The 19,442-nt window shown below is 44.2% G+C and overlaps 1 protein-coding gene across 4 annotated transcripts in view; it reads left to right on the forward strand.

The window, feature by feature from the left end:
- The window catches only part of LOC139822323 (uncharacterized), an 85,518-nt gene extending 66,909 nt beyond the window's left edge, over positions 1 to 18,609 (forward strand). For 2 of the 4 annotated variants that reach the window (XM_071793933.1, XM_071793934.1), the window contains 3 exons: positions 2,580 to 2,603; positions 3,568 to 3,683; positions 10,850 to 10,988. In XM_071793933.1, coding sequence (XP_071650034.1) covers positions 2,580 to 2,603; positions 3,568 to 3,682 — 139 coding nt within the window. In that variant the 3' untranslated portion in view covers position 3,683; positions 10,850 to 10,988. Of the gene's footprint in view, positions 1 to 2,579; positions 2,604 to 3,567; positions 3,684 to 10,849 lie in introns of all 4 variants that reach the window. The other 2 variants (XM_071793931.1, XM_071793932.1) reach the window with 1 other exon arrangement.
- Positions 18,610 to 19,442: the final 833 nt, after the last annotated feature.

A 19,442-nucleotide genomic window follows, 5' to 3' on the forward strand; every position in this document is an offset into this window, starting at 1 on the left:
TCCGCTCCCAAAGCTCCGAGCAATAATGAACGCGTCAATTTTCTATCTCGTCCCATCCGCTCGACCCCCCCCCCCCCCCCCCCTTCCTCTTGCCCCTCCCGCGACGAAGCTGTCCCTATTTTCTCGTGCAATTTTTTTCTTCCAACTCCTTTCACCTGTTATCGGCCGGCTTGCTAATGGCACGCGATTGCCTTTCGCGTTTATCCGGGAAACGGCGTATTCCCGCGTCTGACCGACGGACGGGTGGCGTGGGGGGGGGGGGCTGCGGACTGCGCCCATATCCGCGACCTTTGCCCTCCGCGATCGTGTCGGCGACACGCGCGAGCCCATCCTGACGTTTCATTTCTCGCGACGCGGATCGACATTCGGCTCCCTTCCCCTCCCCTCCCCCGCCTGCCCCGTCCGCGAATGTTCGTTCGGCCAACGGCACGTTGCGAAATTAGCCCTTCACGGGAGCGGCAGCAAAGGAAGGAAATTTTTTTCCGCGTTTCTTTTATTTTCTCTCTCCACGATCTCTCTATTTTCCATTAATTTCCGCGTAGCTTCCGGCATCCGAAAGCACTTAAACTTTGCTCTCGCTCTCTCTGACGAAATACAGCGTTTTTTTTCTTTTAAATAAATATCAGGATGATTTATTTATCTGAATTGGAAAAGAGGAAAAAGAGAATAAAACGTGAAACGCGCGCGCATATGTACGTGTCGTCTCGAATGGGGCTGCTTCCTTCCGCGAAGGGGTTAAATCTTTCCGAATCATCTCGAAAGGTTTTAAAAATTCAACAAAGGCTCGGACGAGCAAATGGATCTTAAATATAACATCCCTCCAATTCGACATATCCCATCGATATCCCATCGCGGGGGGGGGGGGGGGGAAGGAAAATGGACGCGAGATAGAGCGGCGAAATCAGTCTTGCTCTGTCTCTCGTACTTTCGTTCTTTTTTTTTCGAATTTACATAATTGAAACGGAGGAGAAAGGAGGAGAGGGGTAGAACGCGACGCGCAACGCGAAAAGTCGCGAGACGATCATTTCCAATTTCGAACTAATTTTACGGTCAAATTGAAAACGACGCAGTCGTTGTTATTATTATAACCGAGAACACCGCCTATCGATCGGCAAGGGCCATTAAACTCGAAACGACAAAATATAGTTATTTCATAGATGAATGGAGGACTATTACGTTTGAATGGCTATTAACAATTTGGTGCGGCCTGGTGATCAATTATTATGTATTCATTTCTGTGTGTGCGAACGCGCGCATGTACGTACGTGTGTGTGTGTTTGTATATGTGTGTATGCGTCCGAGGCAAGTGCACGTATGCCGCAATTTAGGACCGGCGACACTTTTTTTCCCTCCCACCGTCTTTAATGCGAAAAGTCGACAATTCTACCGCCGTATATCGGTATACTTACAAAATTAATAGAATCGTGTCAGTTCTCTTTTAATTTAATTGTAACGCATGCCGCTCGAGGCAGGAAGAATTGAGAATGCGCGCGAGAAGCGTGAATAAAATTGATTGTCGCCGATATCGGACTGTATTTGTAATATTTGTATGCATCGTTAAGGACCCAACCGGTTGAATAACCCAGATCTGCTTAATTCCGACGGTGATATATGGCGGATATACCGCGCGCGCGATGACGCGGACCGACGAGATCTTTCCGTCTCTCGCGCGCACGCGTGAATACATATAATGTTATACCGCGCCGCGGTCGTTGACGGATGAAAATTTGATTCGCGACCGACTAAATCAAGTCACTTACTCGGCATACACCGACGTCATTCAGATCACATTAAAACGTCATGATGATACATGTATATACATATATATATAGATATACCTCTCTCTCGCCCAGCAACAATGAAACAACATTTACTATTCCGTTCTCATACAGAAAGACAAACACGAAATTCGCTCCACGGACTCTCTTCCCTCCCCTCCCCCGCCCCCTTTTCCACTTTCCCGCGGCCGCTCCGGATCCTCCGGTATTCTCTCGCGGAATCGAATTTCCGATGGACGCGTGTTTTGCCTTTCCCCGAGTCCTCGAATTCACGGATCCCAGGAGCGCCGCGGACACAATCCTCGAGAATCGCAAATCCGCGGATCGCGCGGACGAATCCGGGACCTCCCGCCGGTGAGGCTGTCGGAGGGGTCGCGGATTAAGAGGGATCCACGGATTCTCGCGCCAGCGGAGCGTCACAATGCATTCCGTCCCCCCCCCCCTATTCATCCCTTCTATACGAAAGAGAGAATGCGCATCTTTACGATACACTTGCATCCACCCCCTGCCCTTTTCGTAACCCCCCTTAGTGATATGTATGATTTATTATCAGTCAGTAGCTCTAAGTTTGGAATTCGTGTATGCAACTCAGTTCCTTCCTATAATGACTTGTGTACATGCTACGTTACGTACCTATTACCCTTATTAATGTATATCTGTCTTGGACGCGAAAACGAAGCGAGAGAAAAGATAAAAACGACCTGTCAAAAAAAAAAAGAAAAAAAGACGAAAGAGAGAAAGGTCGTGCGACAATCAGCCACGTTCCCACTGACTAACATCGGTCTTTTTTTCTGTTTTCAGCTGCACAGATTCCACAACGCGGAAGTAAGTACGATTAAATTACGTTTGAAAAACCGCAACTGCTCTCCTCCATCCTTCCGTCTCCCACCCTACGTCTCTTCCCGTCCGACCCGATCTTTTCCTCCCTCGCACTTCTTTTCGCCTCCATAATTGCGATTATCGTCGATTAGACCGCTTAGGGGCATCGAAGCGAGGAAGAACTATGCGGAAAATGTCACGGCACGCCAGTGTCGAGGCCCTTTCTGTTTCGTGAATGGAAACCAAAGTGCGAATTGAAGGACTTGGTTAAGCGGTCGGCGCGACGCGAGTCCCTCCCTCCTGTATCAGAACTTGTTCCCGAATCGCTTCGAACTGTCTCGATAATAGCGCTTAATTGATTCCGATTAACGTGAATCTTCGAAGATCTTACAGTCGCAAGTACAATCTCTCGAGAAACATGTATAATTATAAAAAAGATAATATCATTTTTGGAGAATTTTTTATCTCTCGGGTTCTAGGATCTTCACAGTCGAAAACAGAATATTCGATCCTAGAATCTATTAATAATAATTTCTGGACGAAACTCTTGAATTCTTTGTGACATTTTCATTTCTCGGAATATTGCTCGGAATATCGCGATTTTGGAATCCTCGAACTTGAAGCCCATGCGTCCGGCAACGAAGAGTCTAATTAAAAACAGAAAAATGATCTTGTATACCAATACAAAGAGAAAAATTATTTTGCATACCAATCTCTCGTTACCATTGAAAAGGATCGAAATTAGACGCTATTATCGAAGTTTCGCCCCGCGATTATCATCTTCTTTACAGACCCAGTCAGGAACTTCCAAATATACGTACGTTTCGATTCCCAATCGCATGTCGCATTACGTGAAACGGGAACGCACCTGTGCACTGCACTGTTCTCTGTCTCTTCCTCTATATCTCTCTTTTTTTCTCCGTGTCCCTCTGCGTCTCTACCTCTCTCTCACGAATTCCTCTAATTTCAGCATGCAAGAGGAAAGACGAGATGGCGAACCAGGCAGAACACCAACAGCCCGCCCCCAAGAAACCGCGGCTGGTTTTCACAGACCTTCAGCGCCGTACTCTACAGGCTATTTTTAAAGTGAGTACCACGCGCGCGCGCGTAGAGACACACAAACACACATACACACGTACACACACGTACACACAACACGTAACTTCTTACCCCTTGTGATCGATAGTAATTGCCCTCTTCTTTCCCGTCCCCTCGGCGATATGCACAGGCAATTGAATATTGAGAGAGCGCTACCGCCCGCGGACTGATCCGCCGCTTGTTAGCGGCGAACTAACTTTCGCGGTCGAGAGCGCATACGTACGCGAGTTCGAAGTTGCACTCATCGCACTCGCGAGGACACCTGTGCCCTCTTCCTCCTTCGATCGATAGACGTTTTTCTTAAAACGGTAGGCTCTACACGGGGACTCCCCCTCCATCCCGCGCCAAGTAAACCCTCACACAGGGAACAGATGGTACACGCAATCGTGGAGTTATGTAAGAGCCCACGACGAGGTTTCTAAATATCGAATCGCGATAACAGTTTTGAGAGGAGAAATCAGCCCTTTTCCAAATAACGCCTATTTACTCGTGGAAATCGCGAGGAGAGATCGCCGTCGGCGCGTTTACCCGATTCCACCCCCGCGGGGATGCTGTTGGCACCTCCGAGGGTAAATGGGGAAATAAATTTTCGCGAGCGCTTTGCGCGCGCGCGCGCACATGGCCTATTATTCCTAATTTGGACGAGAAAGAACGGGGGAAATCGCGTCGGTCCGGGGGTTTTTCGCGGCGGAAAAACACGCCGCCGCGCGCCGTGCCGTGCAGATATACCTGAAATTCAGTTGCGCGCGTCAACCGACCGCGCGCACTCTCTCTCCGTCTATCGATCGGTCTTGAATAATTTCGCGGCCGGTTCTTTACTTATGCGCTTCGTATTTCAGCCCGCTGATTGCAACGTCGTGCTGCTGCTACTGGCGGTCGCCGTCACCGTTTCAAGAATGGCCATTGATATTATCCGTTTCCTCATTAGCGTCACGGGCGGAAAAAAGTATAGCGCTATCGAAAACGCGCGTTTCCCCCGATCGTCATCGCGACGACACGACACGGCAAGAGAGTTCCTCAAATACCATTCGGACAATTTTTGATTGATCCGCCATTTGTTTTAGACTAGCCACGAAGAAATTTATATTTTACTATTATTTATTTTACAGACTTATTATAGAAATAATAGTAATAAAAATTTATACACGTAAAAACACAAATTAAATTAAATTTCTTTTTATGTTAAGAAACTGCACATTAAACTGATTTGAACATTTTTGTATTAGTAAGCTGATATTAAACTGATTTGAACGTTTTTAAAAAGCGCACCAGCCTGAAAATGGTGGCAACAGAGTTCCTCAAGTTTGAATATCGTTTGGATAATTTTTTATTGACTCGCAATTTGTTTTAGTTTAGACTAATCACGAAGAAAATTTTATTTCACTAATATTTATTTTACAGACTTACTTGTAATAATAATAACAGTATCTATACAATAGTATAACATTTACATACATATTGAATTAAATTCATTTTTGTATTAAAAAACTGATATTAAACTGATTTGAACGTTTTTGAAAAGCGTTCCAGCCTAAAAATGGCAGACGATATTCAAAGTCTTACCAGAGGAACTCTGGTAACAGCAAACTTGGGTTCATTCATGGTCCAAAAGACAGGTTTTGAAACCGGCGAAGAATAAAAAAAAATGATATCGTTAATACAGTAGAGTTAACCAGACGTTCGCGCGCCAATAGGAATCGAACTCACGAAATCGCGAACGTGTGACCCACGTTGCATCGTTACAGCGGCTATTGCGAACTACGATTACAATTACAGGCAGATGCGCATCGTGGAACAATGAAACGTGATAACTCGTTTCCGATGACGATAAATTATCGCATAAATAGCGGCGCGAGGGGGGAGGGGGGGACGCATACACGAAATTGCCTTTTCTGCGAAATCAACTTTTCTGCTTTGTCGCAAAAGCGATTGCTTTTAGATCGAATAGACATTTTTTTTCGCGATTGGTGGCGGGGAGGAGGGAGGGTGGAAACGGGGGAATGCGAGTATTACTCTTAATGATCAATTTTTTTTTCCGGGCGATACTCGTGTAAGGGCGTGACGCACGCACGTGTGTTTGTCGTTCGCATCAAATTTGATAAATCTCGACGAGAGTCGCTCGATCGGCCAGATTATTGGAACGATATTTCATAGAACGGAATATAATCCAGAATGCGATTGCAGAATCGCGCACGGGAATCACGCGTCGCCTATTAGCCCGACATTCTATTTCGTGAAACATTTTCGGTTTGAAAGTCAATCGGTTCAAAACCGAAAGAACGATTTAATCGAATTAATTTAATCAGAAGCGCCGATGCTCCGATCGATTTCATTAAGAACCGCTAAGTGGCAAAACACTCGACTGAAATAAACGAGTAAATTTGCTATATCAAATATACAGTGGTCCATTGTGCGCGCGCGATGTACGGTGTACGTGGGTATGAACAGGATATCTAATTGAAAATTACTTTCCCAACTCGTACAGATCTAGAAATACCGTTGTTGACACGTTGACTGCCATGGTGGTTATCGAGCGCCTAACTTTTCACCAAATGTCCTGATGGTGTCTGGCGGGTTATGGAAATTTAATAAAGCATCTGCAAAAAAATAAATGACATTTAATATAAAATTTTGAATGGCACAAATAGATAAAAACGTGAAGTAAAAAAGGCGCGATTCAATTACCATATGAGGTTAGTAGTTTTATTTAATCACGTAACACAGTATTTTATCATTATTTATTTTATCATGTGATGATGAAAATTCTACTGTAGCATACACGATAAGCTGGGCAATCGTGTTAAATTAAAAAAAAAACAATAAATTAGCGACGTTTAACACTGCGCGGACACGATGGGTCTTTTAGGCACAGTCAATTTTTCGTATTTTGCACTTTTCTCTTGATGTTTCAGCATTTAAAAAAAATTGCAACAGTTCCGGCCTATGTGAGTACAGAAATCACTTTTTAAAACCTTTTGAATCTTGATACATGGATTTTTTGTAACACAGAAACGCTTTCAAAAACCCTTTTGGACTTAAAGTCCCAGGGTGTCCGGATGAGTGCTCCAAAAACACGGTGTCTGCGCAGTGTTAAGAATGCCAGGAAAGGTCTTTTGAGTGGTAGGGGACGGCGGGGGGGGACATTGATGAGAAACGAATGCGTAACTGTTAACACCAGCCGACACAGCATTGGCCTCGAGTGTGTGAGCTTACTGTTGGGAACTATGCCAAACAGTTGAGGGGAGTCACGCTCGGCGCGACAGTCTCGCGTTTAAGCGACGATCAAGGATCAAGAGACACGGTAGTGTCTCGCGCCAAGTACACGCGGAGCGAGACGCACCGGACTCTTTTACGCGAACGCACGAGTTGCGAGGCCTCGAAATTTTGAGATCTCAATAATGAGTGAACGGATCAAGTTCTAAGTAGGCTTGATCGATAGCTTAGGGTCAATTTGGGGAGGGCACGTGTTTTTATTTTTCCTCCCTCACTCGAAACGCCCACGAGAGTGATGGGATCCATGGTCACAGCTGCCGCGAAAGTTCCGCGTCGGAATAATGAGACAGAAACGGATGGGAAATTTCGATTCCTCGGCGAAAGGGGAATCCGGGAGCCGCCTTAATGAACGTCCAGCAAGTTTTATCCGTATCGCGATCGCGCCTCGCGTGTGATCGACGCGGGACACGAAAGGCACGAAGAAATAAAAACAAAGTCCGCGCCTCGGGTTTCTTTCTCTCTGTCTCGCTCTTTCGCTCTTTCTGGATGAACGCCAAATAGTTCGCGAATTGACCTTAGCCCACTTCGCGCATTTCGCGCCGCGCAATCTTTCCCCCAATTGTTTCTCCCCGCGCGATTATCGGATTATCACGCGGGAATTTCTTGATCTGCCCGGCATTCCATTCTGGCTGACATTCGCGAGTGCCTTGAGCCTTGAGGATCAGGGCCTGGAGTATTCGATAAGAAAAACGCGGTGTTATTGTAATATATATCGCAAGTTGGATGAAAGCTAACGTTGACGTAACCGAAATGATTCTATACTGCTTTACATATGGAGATAAAATTAATACTCGCAAATGATGCTCGCAAAATGGAGAATTGATATCGAAGGATAGATTTCTCTCGCGTAAAATGCATTGCGTTTCGAGAATATAATGGCGATCGCCGGGGCGATCGTACTCACGAAAGCAATTTCCTTTAATAAGGAAATAAAAAAAAGAACGAGTTGAACGCGCGTTGCCCGGGAAATATGTCGGAGAAATAAAATTTCTCCCCTTCGAAAAGAGAAAACGCCCGTCCCTTTTTAAGAGGGAGTCGCGTTTAAACGCGGCTGCCTGAGTCTTTACGCAGCGCGTAGGTGCGCGCGTGCACAGCTCCTGCAGGCGATCGCTATTAATTGCTTTAATTGCAGGGATAATTAATACGCGCCCTTTATAATAAAAACACTTCGAGGGCCGCGATTTGCGTATAATGGGCCGCGCGCAGAGATTCCGAATGAGACTTTTATTTGTCCCGGACGTATGAGGCAGACCACCCCTTTCCCTCCCCCTCGATTACTTTCAAAGTAGCTCTTGCATCGCCTTTACGGCGCGGCTCGGTCTCTATCCGGATGATCGAGTATTAATTGCTGTAATTGCGGGGATAATTGATATTCCGTTTCATTGGAAACGGCACTGGAGCGGCGGGACGCGACGCCTTTTACATTGAAATTTTAACCCGATTTGAAAAAAAAATACCCGAGGCTCTTTTCAGCACTCTCTTTAAGACGCGCAAAGCAACGCCATTATCCGCTGACGAATTCCAGTCAAATTTCTTACGCTTCTTTCAACAGCCTGACGAATAGATATTTGTAAAAAGTCCTGAAGGGATAGCCGGATAGATAAATGCAACGTCGAACATTTTTGCGACTAAAGAAAATAAATTTACAGGATTAAATATATAGAACAATAAAATAAAAATGTAGGTTCTCTTGAATAAATCAAATAAGGTTGATAAAATTGGCAATAAGAGCCAGACGCAATAATTAGAGCGCAATATATTTCAGTATCAAATAGATAAATAAATATATAGAATAGATGAAAAAATTTATTTCTTTAACTTTTGTTTCTAATCGACGAGAAATAAATTGCCGCTATTTCTCCCCCTCCTGCTTTCTCTCTCTCTCTCTCTCTCTCTCTCTCTCTCTCTCTCTCTCTGAATAATTTTTGTTACGCCTTTTATCGATTATATATTAATAGGAAGGAGTTGAAATTTAATAATAAAATTTTCACAGACACACGCGTGCCTGTTCCAGCTATCCAGCACGAATTCCGGTCAGATAGCCGCGAATCTCGGGAGGATTAAATAATTCCAAATTCAAGGGTCGCGCTGGCCGAGAGCCCCGCACGCTTTCGGACCGTGTTAAATATCTCCGAAATTAATTAATAATTTAATTCGCGGTGACGCGGGAAATCGACGCGCCGGGGTTTCGATTTTCAAACGACGACGACGACGACGTCGGTGGCGGCGGCCGGCCGCCGTCACCGCCGCCGATCGCGACAGGCGTACTTTAATTAACTCTCGGTGGACGTTAATTTCGCTTAACTCGCGCCGGAACACGCCGGACTTCGTTTAAGGCACACAGCCGTCGCTATTGATACGCGCATATCCGCGGCCGCACTTCACAGGGGGCTGGCGTGTGTGCGCGGCGCGCCTGCCTGCGGCCGCAAAACACGAAGGCGGTGCCCGTCGCGTCGCGTCGCATCGCGTCGCGTATAGAACGGCGCATCAATTGTTGGAAATGCGGGACACTATCGCGACGAGGCATCGTGATTATTCCTTGACAGCCACTGTGCCGCGCACGGCCCCGTGTATGTTTCAAGCTTCGCGTGAACGTACGTATACGCGTATACATCGTCACGTCATCGCGTCTGCCTGCCTGGCTGACTGCCTGGCTGGCTGGCTGGTCGAGGGAGAAAGGCCCTTCGAAAGTGACGGCAAGAAAATCGCGTATCTCTCTTCCTTCAACGCGATTTTATAAAATTCCGCGAATTTTGTGTTTTATAATACGAAATTTCCTCCGGCGCGATTTTCTCCAAATTAATTCGTTCGAATGCCGCGCTTAATCCGCTTCGTTCAAATATACATTTGTTCTTCATTTCCAATTCGTTTATCTATTTTAGTATTATTTTAACGTCTCTTTAAATATCTTTACATGCTGCAAATTTACGCGTCGCAAATTTACACGACAAAATTATTTTCCGCGAAACGCGACCGGAAGAAATATTCCGGAATTATTTACGACATGTTTAACGATAATCCACCACTCGTTCGGGGCCATTGGTGGACGATAAACAGTCCCCTGTGGTAAATGGGCTACCACGTTTTCTTCCCACGCGATGTTTCTTACCCAACGTAGCGCGATCAATAACGTGACTCGAGATAGAGTGAATCGATTGCCGGGAGTAACAATTATTGCCAGCCAATACTTTCGCCTGGTACACAGTCGAAATTAGCACACAGAGGATTTCGTGGGAGGTACATTATACCGCGAATCTGCATCTGAATGTGGATCTTTTCATAGAGACGAATAGATTAATTCAGCAGCGATTGAACCAATAGAATATCTTACTATACCTTTACCATGTGCAGACGCGTCCTATAAAATATGATAATACATTAAAAGCATTAAATATTAACATAATTATATTAAACTCACATGTTTAATCCATTTTCTAGAAACTTCGTTTCATTTGTAACTTCCACAAATGTATAAATCAAAGAGATATATATGTATATCGTTCCAAAGTCACTGTTTTATTATCTTGTTGTCAAATATATTTCGTCGATTGTCTAAAATTAAAATACACAATTTTTTACTCATCGATAATTCAGCAAAAATGATAATACTAAATGTATAAAGCTTTGATCCCGTCCGATATAATAAGATTACGCAGTGAACCAGCATCCTCGATACAAAATATAAAGATGCCAAAACCAATAATTATCCAGTAATTAAATTCTATGTAAATTGCACGTGCGGGCAGAGTAACCTTTATAAACAAGCGGGATTTACGAAAAGACCAAATAATAACATAGTATGTAATTGAAGCTAAAAATAATTCATATCAAAACAAATAAATCTGAATGCAGAATATATACAGATTTTTTGTTTCCCGCAGGAGACCAAGAGGCCGTCGAAGGAGATGCAGGTGACAATCGCGAGGCAATTGGGCCTGGAACCGACGACGGTCGGGAACTTCTTCATGAACGCCCGACGCCGCTCCATGGACAAGTGGAAGGACGAGGACCCGAAGACGGTCGCGGTCGAGGAGGAACAGTTGTCGCCCACGATAGGGATCGGCCAGCGCCAACCGAGCGACGTTTTGTGACACACGTCCGACCACGAGGAGTACCACGACGAGTCGCCCGACGAGGACCTGTCCTTCTCGTAAGGGCAGCGTACTACCTCGCGGACGTATCCTTGCCGACACGCTTAGGCCTTTCAGACGACCTCTCGACGCGTCACGCGAATTGTAATTCTCACAAGTCACCTCTACGTTCAGAATATCGTTGACAATTGGCTATCCGAGATATCGCTTATATCGGCTAGCCAAACAAAAAATTCTAGAATCGTTTTATTTATTCGACACTTAATTCACCAGACATTTGATAAACAATTAACTTCGAGCAAAGCATTATTTGAAGAATTTTAAATCTTCAGACATCTTTTGCAATCACACGAGAGATTATAGACTATGTAAAATTAAAGATATTAAATTATTATCGTTTTAAATTATTATCGTGTTGAATGCGCGTCAATGAGGATCGTCTTTGAAGATCGAACTGTGTCGAGCAGGGGCGTCCTAGCCGCTGAATGCGAACGATCATTACAACTCCCGCGAAGCGATCCGGATTAGATCCGCCGATCTTGCGTTTCTTTTTCTTTAGGCTAGTGCGTTCCTAAGTATGCACGATCGACAGATCGCTCCACGTTGAAGCTCTTAAATCGATGTTCGAAGTCGAAAAACGAACGAGTCGATTACATACAATGGTTTTCTACTTAATTTGTCACACGAGAGTTACCCGTACGTATATTTATTATTCTCTCACGCGCAATTTGTCTCTCACAGAGTAAACCGGCCGTTCCTCTCACGATGTGCCGTAATTTTAAGGTCGCAACTTGCGTTAACGATAACGACTCGTCTCGCGTGTCTCGACTTCGAGCACCTCGCAAACTTCGTGCCATAGTTTGCCATATTAGCATAAGTTAATCCTGTAACTCGGCGCTGCGCGCCCGATTCTTAGCGTTCTAGTCCACTGTAATAAGTTCCAAGAGGAGCCATTCGCCTGCCCTTCATCAAACTGATCGGAGGCCGAGGTGGTGGTTCCTCTCTTCTAGTCAAAATTCAGAAGCTCGAATTCTGAATCCGCCCTCCGCGCCGAAAAATGCGAAGGGAGTTGCTTCGAAAGCGCTCGCGTTCTTTCTTTTTTTCTTCTTCCTTTCGCGCAGATAAGTTATGTTTTATTCACCGCTCCGAAACGGGGGCGTTTATTGAAGCGACCTCGAGACTCCGGGGGCTCGTTGGCTCTTAATTGTTACCTTATTTTTCTTTGTTCATCTTAAGAGTAGAACGGTCGCTGCTTTAAGAATAGCAGATATCGCGAGAGCAAATGTCGAGTAACCGCACGGAATTCCAAGCGCTCTGACAATCGCGGGCGAGTAAATACTTAGAAGAGTCCGTTTTCCACTTTTTCTTAATCCTCGAGACAAGCCCTCTCCCTAGCCGCGCACAGCGGCGGCGCCGGAAGTTCGAGGAATCTCCGATGCTCGATCGAGATACGTCACGAGTTAAAGCAGCGATTGACGGAATCCTATACTGCGTGCGCGTTTGAGATTAAAGTACATTTTATTTCGTTCACTGGTTCGTGAGGAACTGGCGGTTTTCGAAGCAGCGATTGACGGAATCCTATACTGCGTGCGTTAACGATTTCGTTTGAGATTAAAGTACATTTTATTTCGTTCACTGATTCGTGAAGAACTGGCGGTTTCCGATACTACGGGGTGTGCTTGAAATCGCGCGATTTCTCTCGCGGATTTTTTTTACGCACTCGATTTTGCCTTTTCCTCGGTATAGTTTGAATTCTCCGACAGTTGTTGAAATTGTAAAATCCCATTTCTGTAAAGTAAAACGGCGCGCAGCGCGATCGAGGGGAAGAACGCGATTTTTTAACGCACCCCGTACGTATTATTAAATCGAACCCCCTTGAGGAATTAACCGGTTAGCGGTGAGATCCGATGATGATCGCGCAATCAGCGGCGCGCTAAATGCGCGACCGGGCTCGTCGTGTCCCTCGTTGGTCAGACGAAACGTGAACCAATTTTCAAAGTGGCTTCGTGTGAGGGTACACGTGCCAAGTGATATATATATGTATGTATAAACATGTATATCAGAGAGTGGACACTCTTTTGTGCGAACCGATGGCGGGAGGGAGGTTTAGTGGGGAAAGGGAGAAACGGGGAGAGAGAGAGAGAGCAATTTTTAAAATGGGTGGCTGCACCGCTGTGTACGAGAGACAGAGACAGAGAGAATGAATGAGAGCCTGTGAGAAAGAAAGAAAAACAGAGCGAGAGAGTGAGAACGAAAGAGAGCGAGAGAGAGAGACTTTAGCGAGCCGCACTCGATATCGTACTGCAATTGTGCTGTGCTATTGTACATACTTAAAAAAAAAAGAAGAAAAAGAACAAACACGTACGTATACAGATAGACATAACACGTACACACTTTTATTACGTAAGCGGCGTTCGCTAAGCCGGGCGAAAACGAATCGGTGTGACGTTTGATTGCAGAAAAGTGCATTCTAGCCGACTTGCACTTCGCGTCTGTTGCTCCTGCGTAGAGAATTCTTTTGTGCTTCGACACACAAAACACATATACATATATATATATATGTACACATACACACATACACATACACACGTACATCGACGCGACGTCGCGATGTGACGAGCGATCGTTTCTGCGAGATTTCGTTGGAAACGACATTTTATATCACGCCCTTCTACTTTTTTGTGCGATCGCGAGAGGATCATTTATGCTAGTCGGATTAATCGTACAGAATGAATCGCGAGTGAATGCCGAGATTCAATCGGGGATTGACAAAACGATCCAGGAGTATCGAGGGATGAGCTTGATCGCGAAAATAAATTTGCTACATGTTCGCGTGCTTTATCGACTCCATGATAATTAAAATTTTTTTACAATTCCTTTGGCTTGCAATCCAAAGACCGTAAAAAAATCTCATACCGTTAAGACCAAAGATTGGAGGGAATATATTAATTATTTTTCGATTGCACGAATTCAAACAGACCGAATAAAATAAATAAAATGTATGCGACCGCGATTTCGCGATGAATCGATCGAATTTTGAAAAGCGATAGACTCTCGATACATTGGGATCAGTTTTCTCGAGAAGCACGAAAAGACTCGCCGTCGTGCGAGGTTTCGTAGGGTATGCGATCATTCGTCTCTCGCGAGTGGAATGTCTCCTTTTTGCACGCGAAAACGCCCGTTCGATGTTCGTTCGGCGATGTTATCTACGGCATGTTACTTAATTTATTATATTTTAGGGTAGAGAGGATGCGCGGGCGGCGCGTTTGAACCAGCTTTCGAAAGATAACAGCAGTTCGTCACCGAGAGAGAGAGAAAGAGAGCGTGTAATTTATTGTGTAATATTTTGTAAAGTTATATCGAATCCCCTTAGTGTGCATGGCGACTCGAGGTATGTTACCGCTTTCGTGCAACAGCGACAACAACAGCAACAATCTCCTCTCTAAAGAATCCGAGTACACACCGAATACACGAATTTCCCTTAAAGTTGCACGTTAATTGATTAGCATTTCAACGCTACTCTGATTATTTATTATTAATTTATCACATACGACGTCTCAAATAAACGGTCATTCAAAGCGAGCATCACAATTCTGAGTGTGTTTGGAGACTTGAGTGCTCCGTGCTGGATTAAAGAATACCCAAATGGCGAATCGGCAGTCGGCTCGAAACGCGGAAAAGGACAGGTTCGCATCCCATCGCTCCTGCTTCGAAGGAGCCGCGTTGTCCTGTGATCGCGGGCGAGAGGATGCGAGATCTCTTCCGACACGAAGATAAATCCACGGTACCAAGAGAGACGCGAGCGGCCTCCTCGGTCGTCGGTTTAAGATCATATATAGTACAAAGTAAACATATATATTTATATATATATAATTGTATATATATAATTATATTGTATATATATAATTGTATATATATATATAATTGTAATAACAGTGTTTAATTATACATAAGATAATATATATATTATATATATGAGGGAACGTAACGTGCGCGCGGTCGCGCTGTTTTTCGACGGAGTATGTTCAAATAGGACTCTGTGTTAAATCGTGGAAGAGAAAGAGGCGAAAGAAAACGCGGAATCAGTGGGGAGCGTCGAGTTCTCTCTCTCATGGGAGTTCCACCCTCGTTGAAAATGATTGTGTCACGTTGTCAGGCGCGATAATCACGACAGAGTGCAAGAATTGCGACGGAATTTACCCCGCGATGTTCCTTCACCATGGTTCCGACGATTCAACGAATTCGCGATTAACAAGTCAGTTTTGACGGAAGTAACCGACTAATAATTTAACCTTGCAATTTGGACGACAGTGCGCGAATGTTGGTATCTTAACGCCAGTGTTAAAAGTCCTAGGAAAATTTCTGCGAGAATTTTTGTATTTATTTTATTACGATTTTATAATTACTGCGAAACGCGTTTTCATTATCCCGGGAGAAAATTGCGGCTATTGATTTAATGCCAAAACGAAATAGGAAATAGGGGAACTATGGCTTAACTCGCGACGAAGATGAAGGTCGGAACTCATCATTTGGTCTTGAGGACACGCGTGAGGCATATTACGTGCACACACACGAGAAGGATACGCATACATGATCGATAGGATCGATGGTGTACGATAAATACAGTGTAAATACAGCTTTAGTCGCGAAGAGGAAGATTTATTATCGCTACGATTACCGCATTACAATGATTATTAATTGCTGCACGACACGGCAGATGTATGCGCGAGAAATGTTTTTGTTATATAAGAGAAAAAAATAAGACGACGTAAAATGCCATATAGTTAAAGAAGGGAAAGAAACCGTACACACATCACAGAGGACAAGCGCAAGAGAGAGAGAGTGAAAAGCCAGAGAAAGAGTGACGAAGAGAGCGTAGAATATACATATATATATATAAATATAAATATATATAAATTGATATACGATATAAATAAACATGAATGCAAATATAAATATATATACAGATATAAATATAATATAAATGCAAATATGAATATAAATATGGACATAAGTATAAATAAATTATATGTATATTATATTATATATATATATTATATATATATATATATATATATATATATATATATATATATATATAAAATACGGATATTATTGGGGTCGATCACGGCGGACGGTGTTGATCGTTGCGGGGGCGATTATCGAGTGATCTCCAAGTCGATCGATCGATAATGACTATTGCGCGTCTTAAAATTTGAAAGCGTGTGAAAGTGCGTGCGTGCGTGCGTGCGTGTGTGTGTGTGTGTGTGTGTGTCTGTGTGTGTGTGTGTGAGGGAGAAAAAAAGAGAGTGCGAAAGAGTAAAATTCGATGATCTATTTATATATTGCGCTGAGAGGAGCTCGTCTCGATAGTTACATCGTTACGTGACACATATCCAGTGGATTAGAAACTATCGACGACGACAACGTACATGTACAATATTAGGTGTCTATATCGATCTAGTTTCCACCCCACTCGCAGAGAATTTTCACTTCGTTTTTCCACGGACAGCGGGTAAGAGATTCGGCGGAATGTGACGGAATGAAAAAAAAAGACAGGACGGGAAAAATAAAACCAGAGAGACAAAGAGGCTCGACGCGAGACTTTACTCGAGCGAGAGAAAAGTCCGTCGCTTTCGTCCGTTCGAGGCTGAAGGGGTAGACAACGCGACTCTAATTTTTCACTCTCTCTAGAACTTTTCACCCCCGTAGAATGAAAGAGGGAGAAAGTGAGAACCAACGCAGGCTGCGATCTATGTTGTGACCGCTATCTCGGCTCGTCCGGTTTTTCATAAATAAATTACGATCGAAGCGAGCTAAGAGGGAGGCAGAGAGGGAGGGAAACGGGACGAAGTAAGAGAGAGATTTCTGGAAAAATTCACGGGATCGGCGTTTCTTCTCGAACGGGACGAAAAGGAGAGCTGAAAGAGAGAAAGAAAGAAAACACGAAAGCAGTTCGTACGACAATAAGGTATCGATTAGTTTAATCAGAGACGAAATAATGTAAAATACAAGTGCAAAAGCAGGTATATATTATTATTATTATATTTATTGTAACGCGCGAGGATTTTCGCGCTGCGTACAACCGCGCGCCGGACTGCTGGCCCACCCTTCGGATGTAAAAAAAAAGGGAAGAGTGGACGACAGTGTCGCGATTAGCGCAGGACGACGTGTCGGGGGCTCCGGTCGGAAATTCAGAAAAGATCGGCGTGTGGACGAAGGATACAGCGTACGTAGATTCACGTAGAGATAAACGCGCGTTAAGTCGACATCACTTTGTTGTCATAATCTATTCCTCGGAAAAGGAAGAGCGAGACAGAGAAAGAAGGGGTCCTGTCGCGACGATAATTTCGTCCGTCGAAGAATCGCGATTAACACCTCAAGCCCGGCGAGTCGCATCGGTAAGTTAATAAATCACGGCAGTTCGATCACGATATCCGATGATCGTGGGAACTGGATGTCCGAAGAAAATACGACAGGTTGAAGAGCGTATTTAATATTTCCGCCGACAATCGGGGTGACAATGTTACGAACAACGAGGTAATCTGGGTTCGGGGTGTTAATGTCGGCAGGAGAGCGGGGATCGATCGGGAGTGTCCATCGCGTGTGTGTGCGTACATAAGAAGAGCAGAATTGACGAGAATAAGACGAGAGCGTGAGTGTGTGTGTGTGTGTGCGTGTGTGTGTGTGTGTGTGTGTGTGTGTGTGTGTGTGTGTGTTTATGCGCGCCCGAGAAAGAGAGAAGGCGAGTCATTAATTTATTTATACAGTTACGTATATCCGTTTTAGTAGAGGCAACCAAGTGTGGTTATACGAGCCCGAGCGACGCTGTTGTTGCGACGGCTCGCGGTTCGTGCCATTGAATTTTCTTGCGCGGTCGACGGGCCGACGATCGATAACTTGTGAAAATGACGGGATCGAACTACGCGACTGTAAGGGCGCGCGAATTCCCCCGGCGTTGCAAAAATCTCCTCTCCTCCTCCCTCCAGCTCAATCCGCCGATGTGCGGATCGACCGGGATGGTGCGGGGGTGGTGCTCACTTCCCTCTTTTGCGGAAGAGCCGTCGTCTGCGAAGCGGATCCTCCGACGATCTGGAAAAAAAAATAAAAAAAAGAAAACGTGCGGAAACGGGAGCGCCGATGGTTCGATCCCGGCATATACCGAGATGTGTAATTATGTAATAGACACACATACACAAACACACGTATATACGCATCCGCGATCGGGGGCCGCGAGGGAGAGGCGATTGTAAACTACTGTAAACTACAATGTTACTACGTTTTACCAAGAGCTTATTGTAGTCGAGAAATCATTAAATGACACGGACACACACATACACAACATACTCGCGACACACATACACATTAAATCGTACAAGAAAAAAAAACAGAAGAACAATGGTATTGAGTGTAGCACGAAAAAAAAGAAAAAAAAGACAAACGTTCTTTACACTTTTGCACGAAACGTGTGTTGTAAACTTAAATTAATTATCATTGACATATGTAATTAACGTTTTATTACTTAGCAATTAAACTTAATTTATTTATGATTACTCGAGTCGCTTGTGTTGACGCCCTTGTTGTTGTTATTGCGGATCGTGTGCAATCAGTCCGAGAGAGACAATCGGTCCAGGATCGATCGATCTTGTTGGCGATCGAAGGCAGCTGCGATAACTGCTACGTGATAGAACGCTACCGATAGAAATCGCGTTCTATCGCTTGCAATACCCTGCAATTTTTAGGGCAGTTCGTTACAGCTTCGGATAGGGATTGCATTCCCTTAGAAAATATTCAGGGAGCTATCAATTCGTTAAATTTTCACAATAAAATTCAAGCAGAAATCAGTCCAAATAAAGAATGAAATTTCAGGGAAAAGATAATCGGCGATTTGAAATGATTTGGCAGCGAAACAAGTGAAAAATGCTAGCAAACCGTCAAGCTTATTTCTGTTTAACAACGTTTATTATCCCAGGGCGCTTTAAAAAGCCTTTAAATTTAAACAATTAATAATCTAATTAACGAATTAACTATTAAATTATGACTTATATGGAAACATCAATTTTCTTTAGTGAAAGTTACTTCTAGTCATTTAGTTACCTTGTAAGTGGTGAGACATTTTCGAGAAACTTCACGGAGCAAAGGAGGTGCGATAATTGTGCTTGCTTTTAGAGTATTTATAGTTAGAAAATTATTAACAAAATCACAAGGAGACGGAGCCATTTCAATTAACTTTCCTGCCGCGTATTGGCGGCGCTTGTTTGTGATACACACACAATATCTGCGATCACATCGCGAGATGTAGCGTGGCAGTCACACTCGTAAATTTGCGAGATCGGGCCACCCAACATCGTATATAAATAAATAAACAACCGTAGTTCTGACG

Source organism: Temnothorax longispinosus, chromosome 11 (genome assembly GCF_030848805.1).
Source record: "Temnothorax longispinosus isolate EJ_2023e chromosome 11, Tlon_JGU_v1, whole genome shotgun sequence".
NCBI classification, from domain to species: domain Eukaryota; kingdom Metazoa; phylum Arthropoda; class Insecta; order Hymenoptera; family Formicidae; genus Temnothorax; species Temnothorax longispinosus.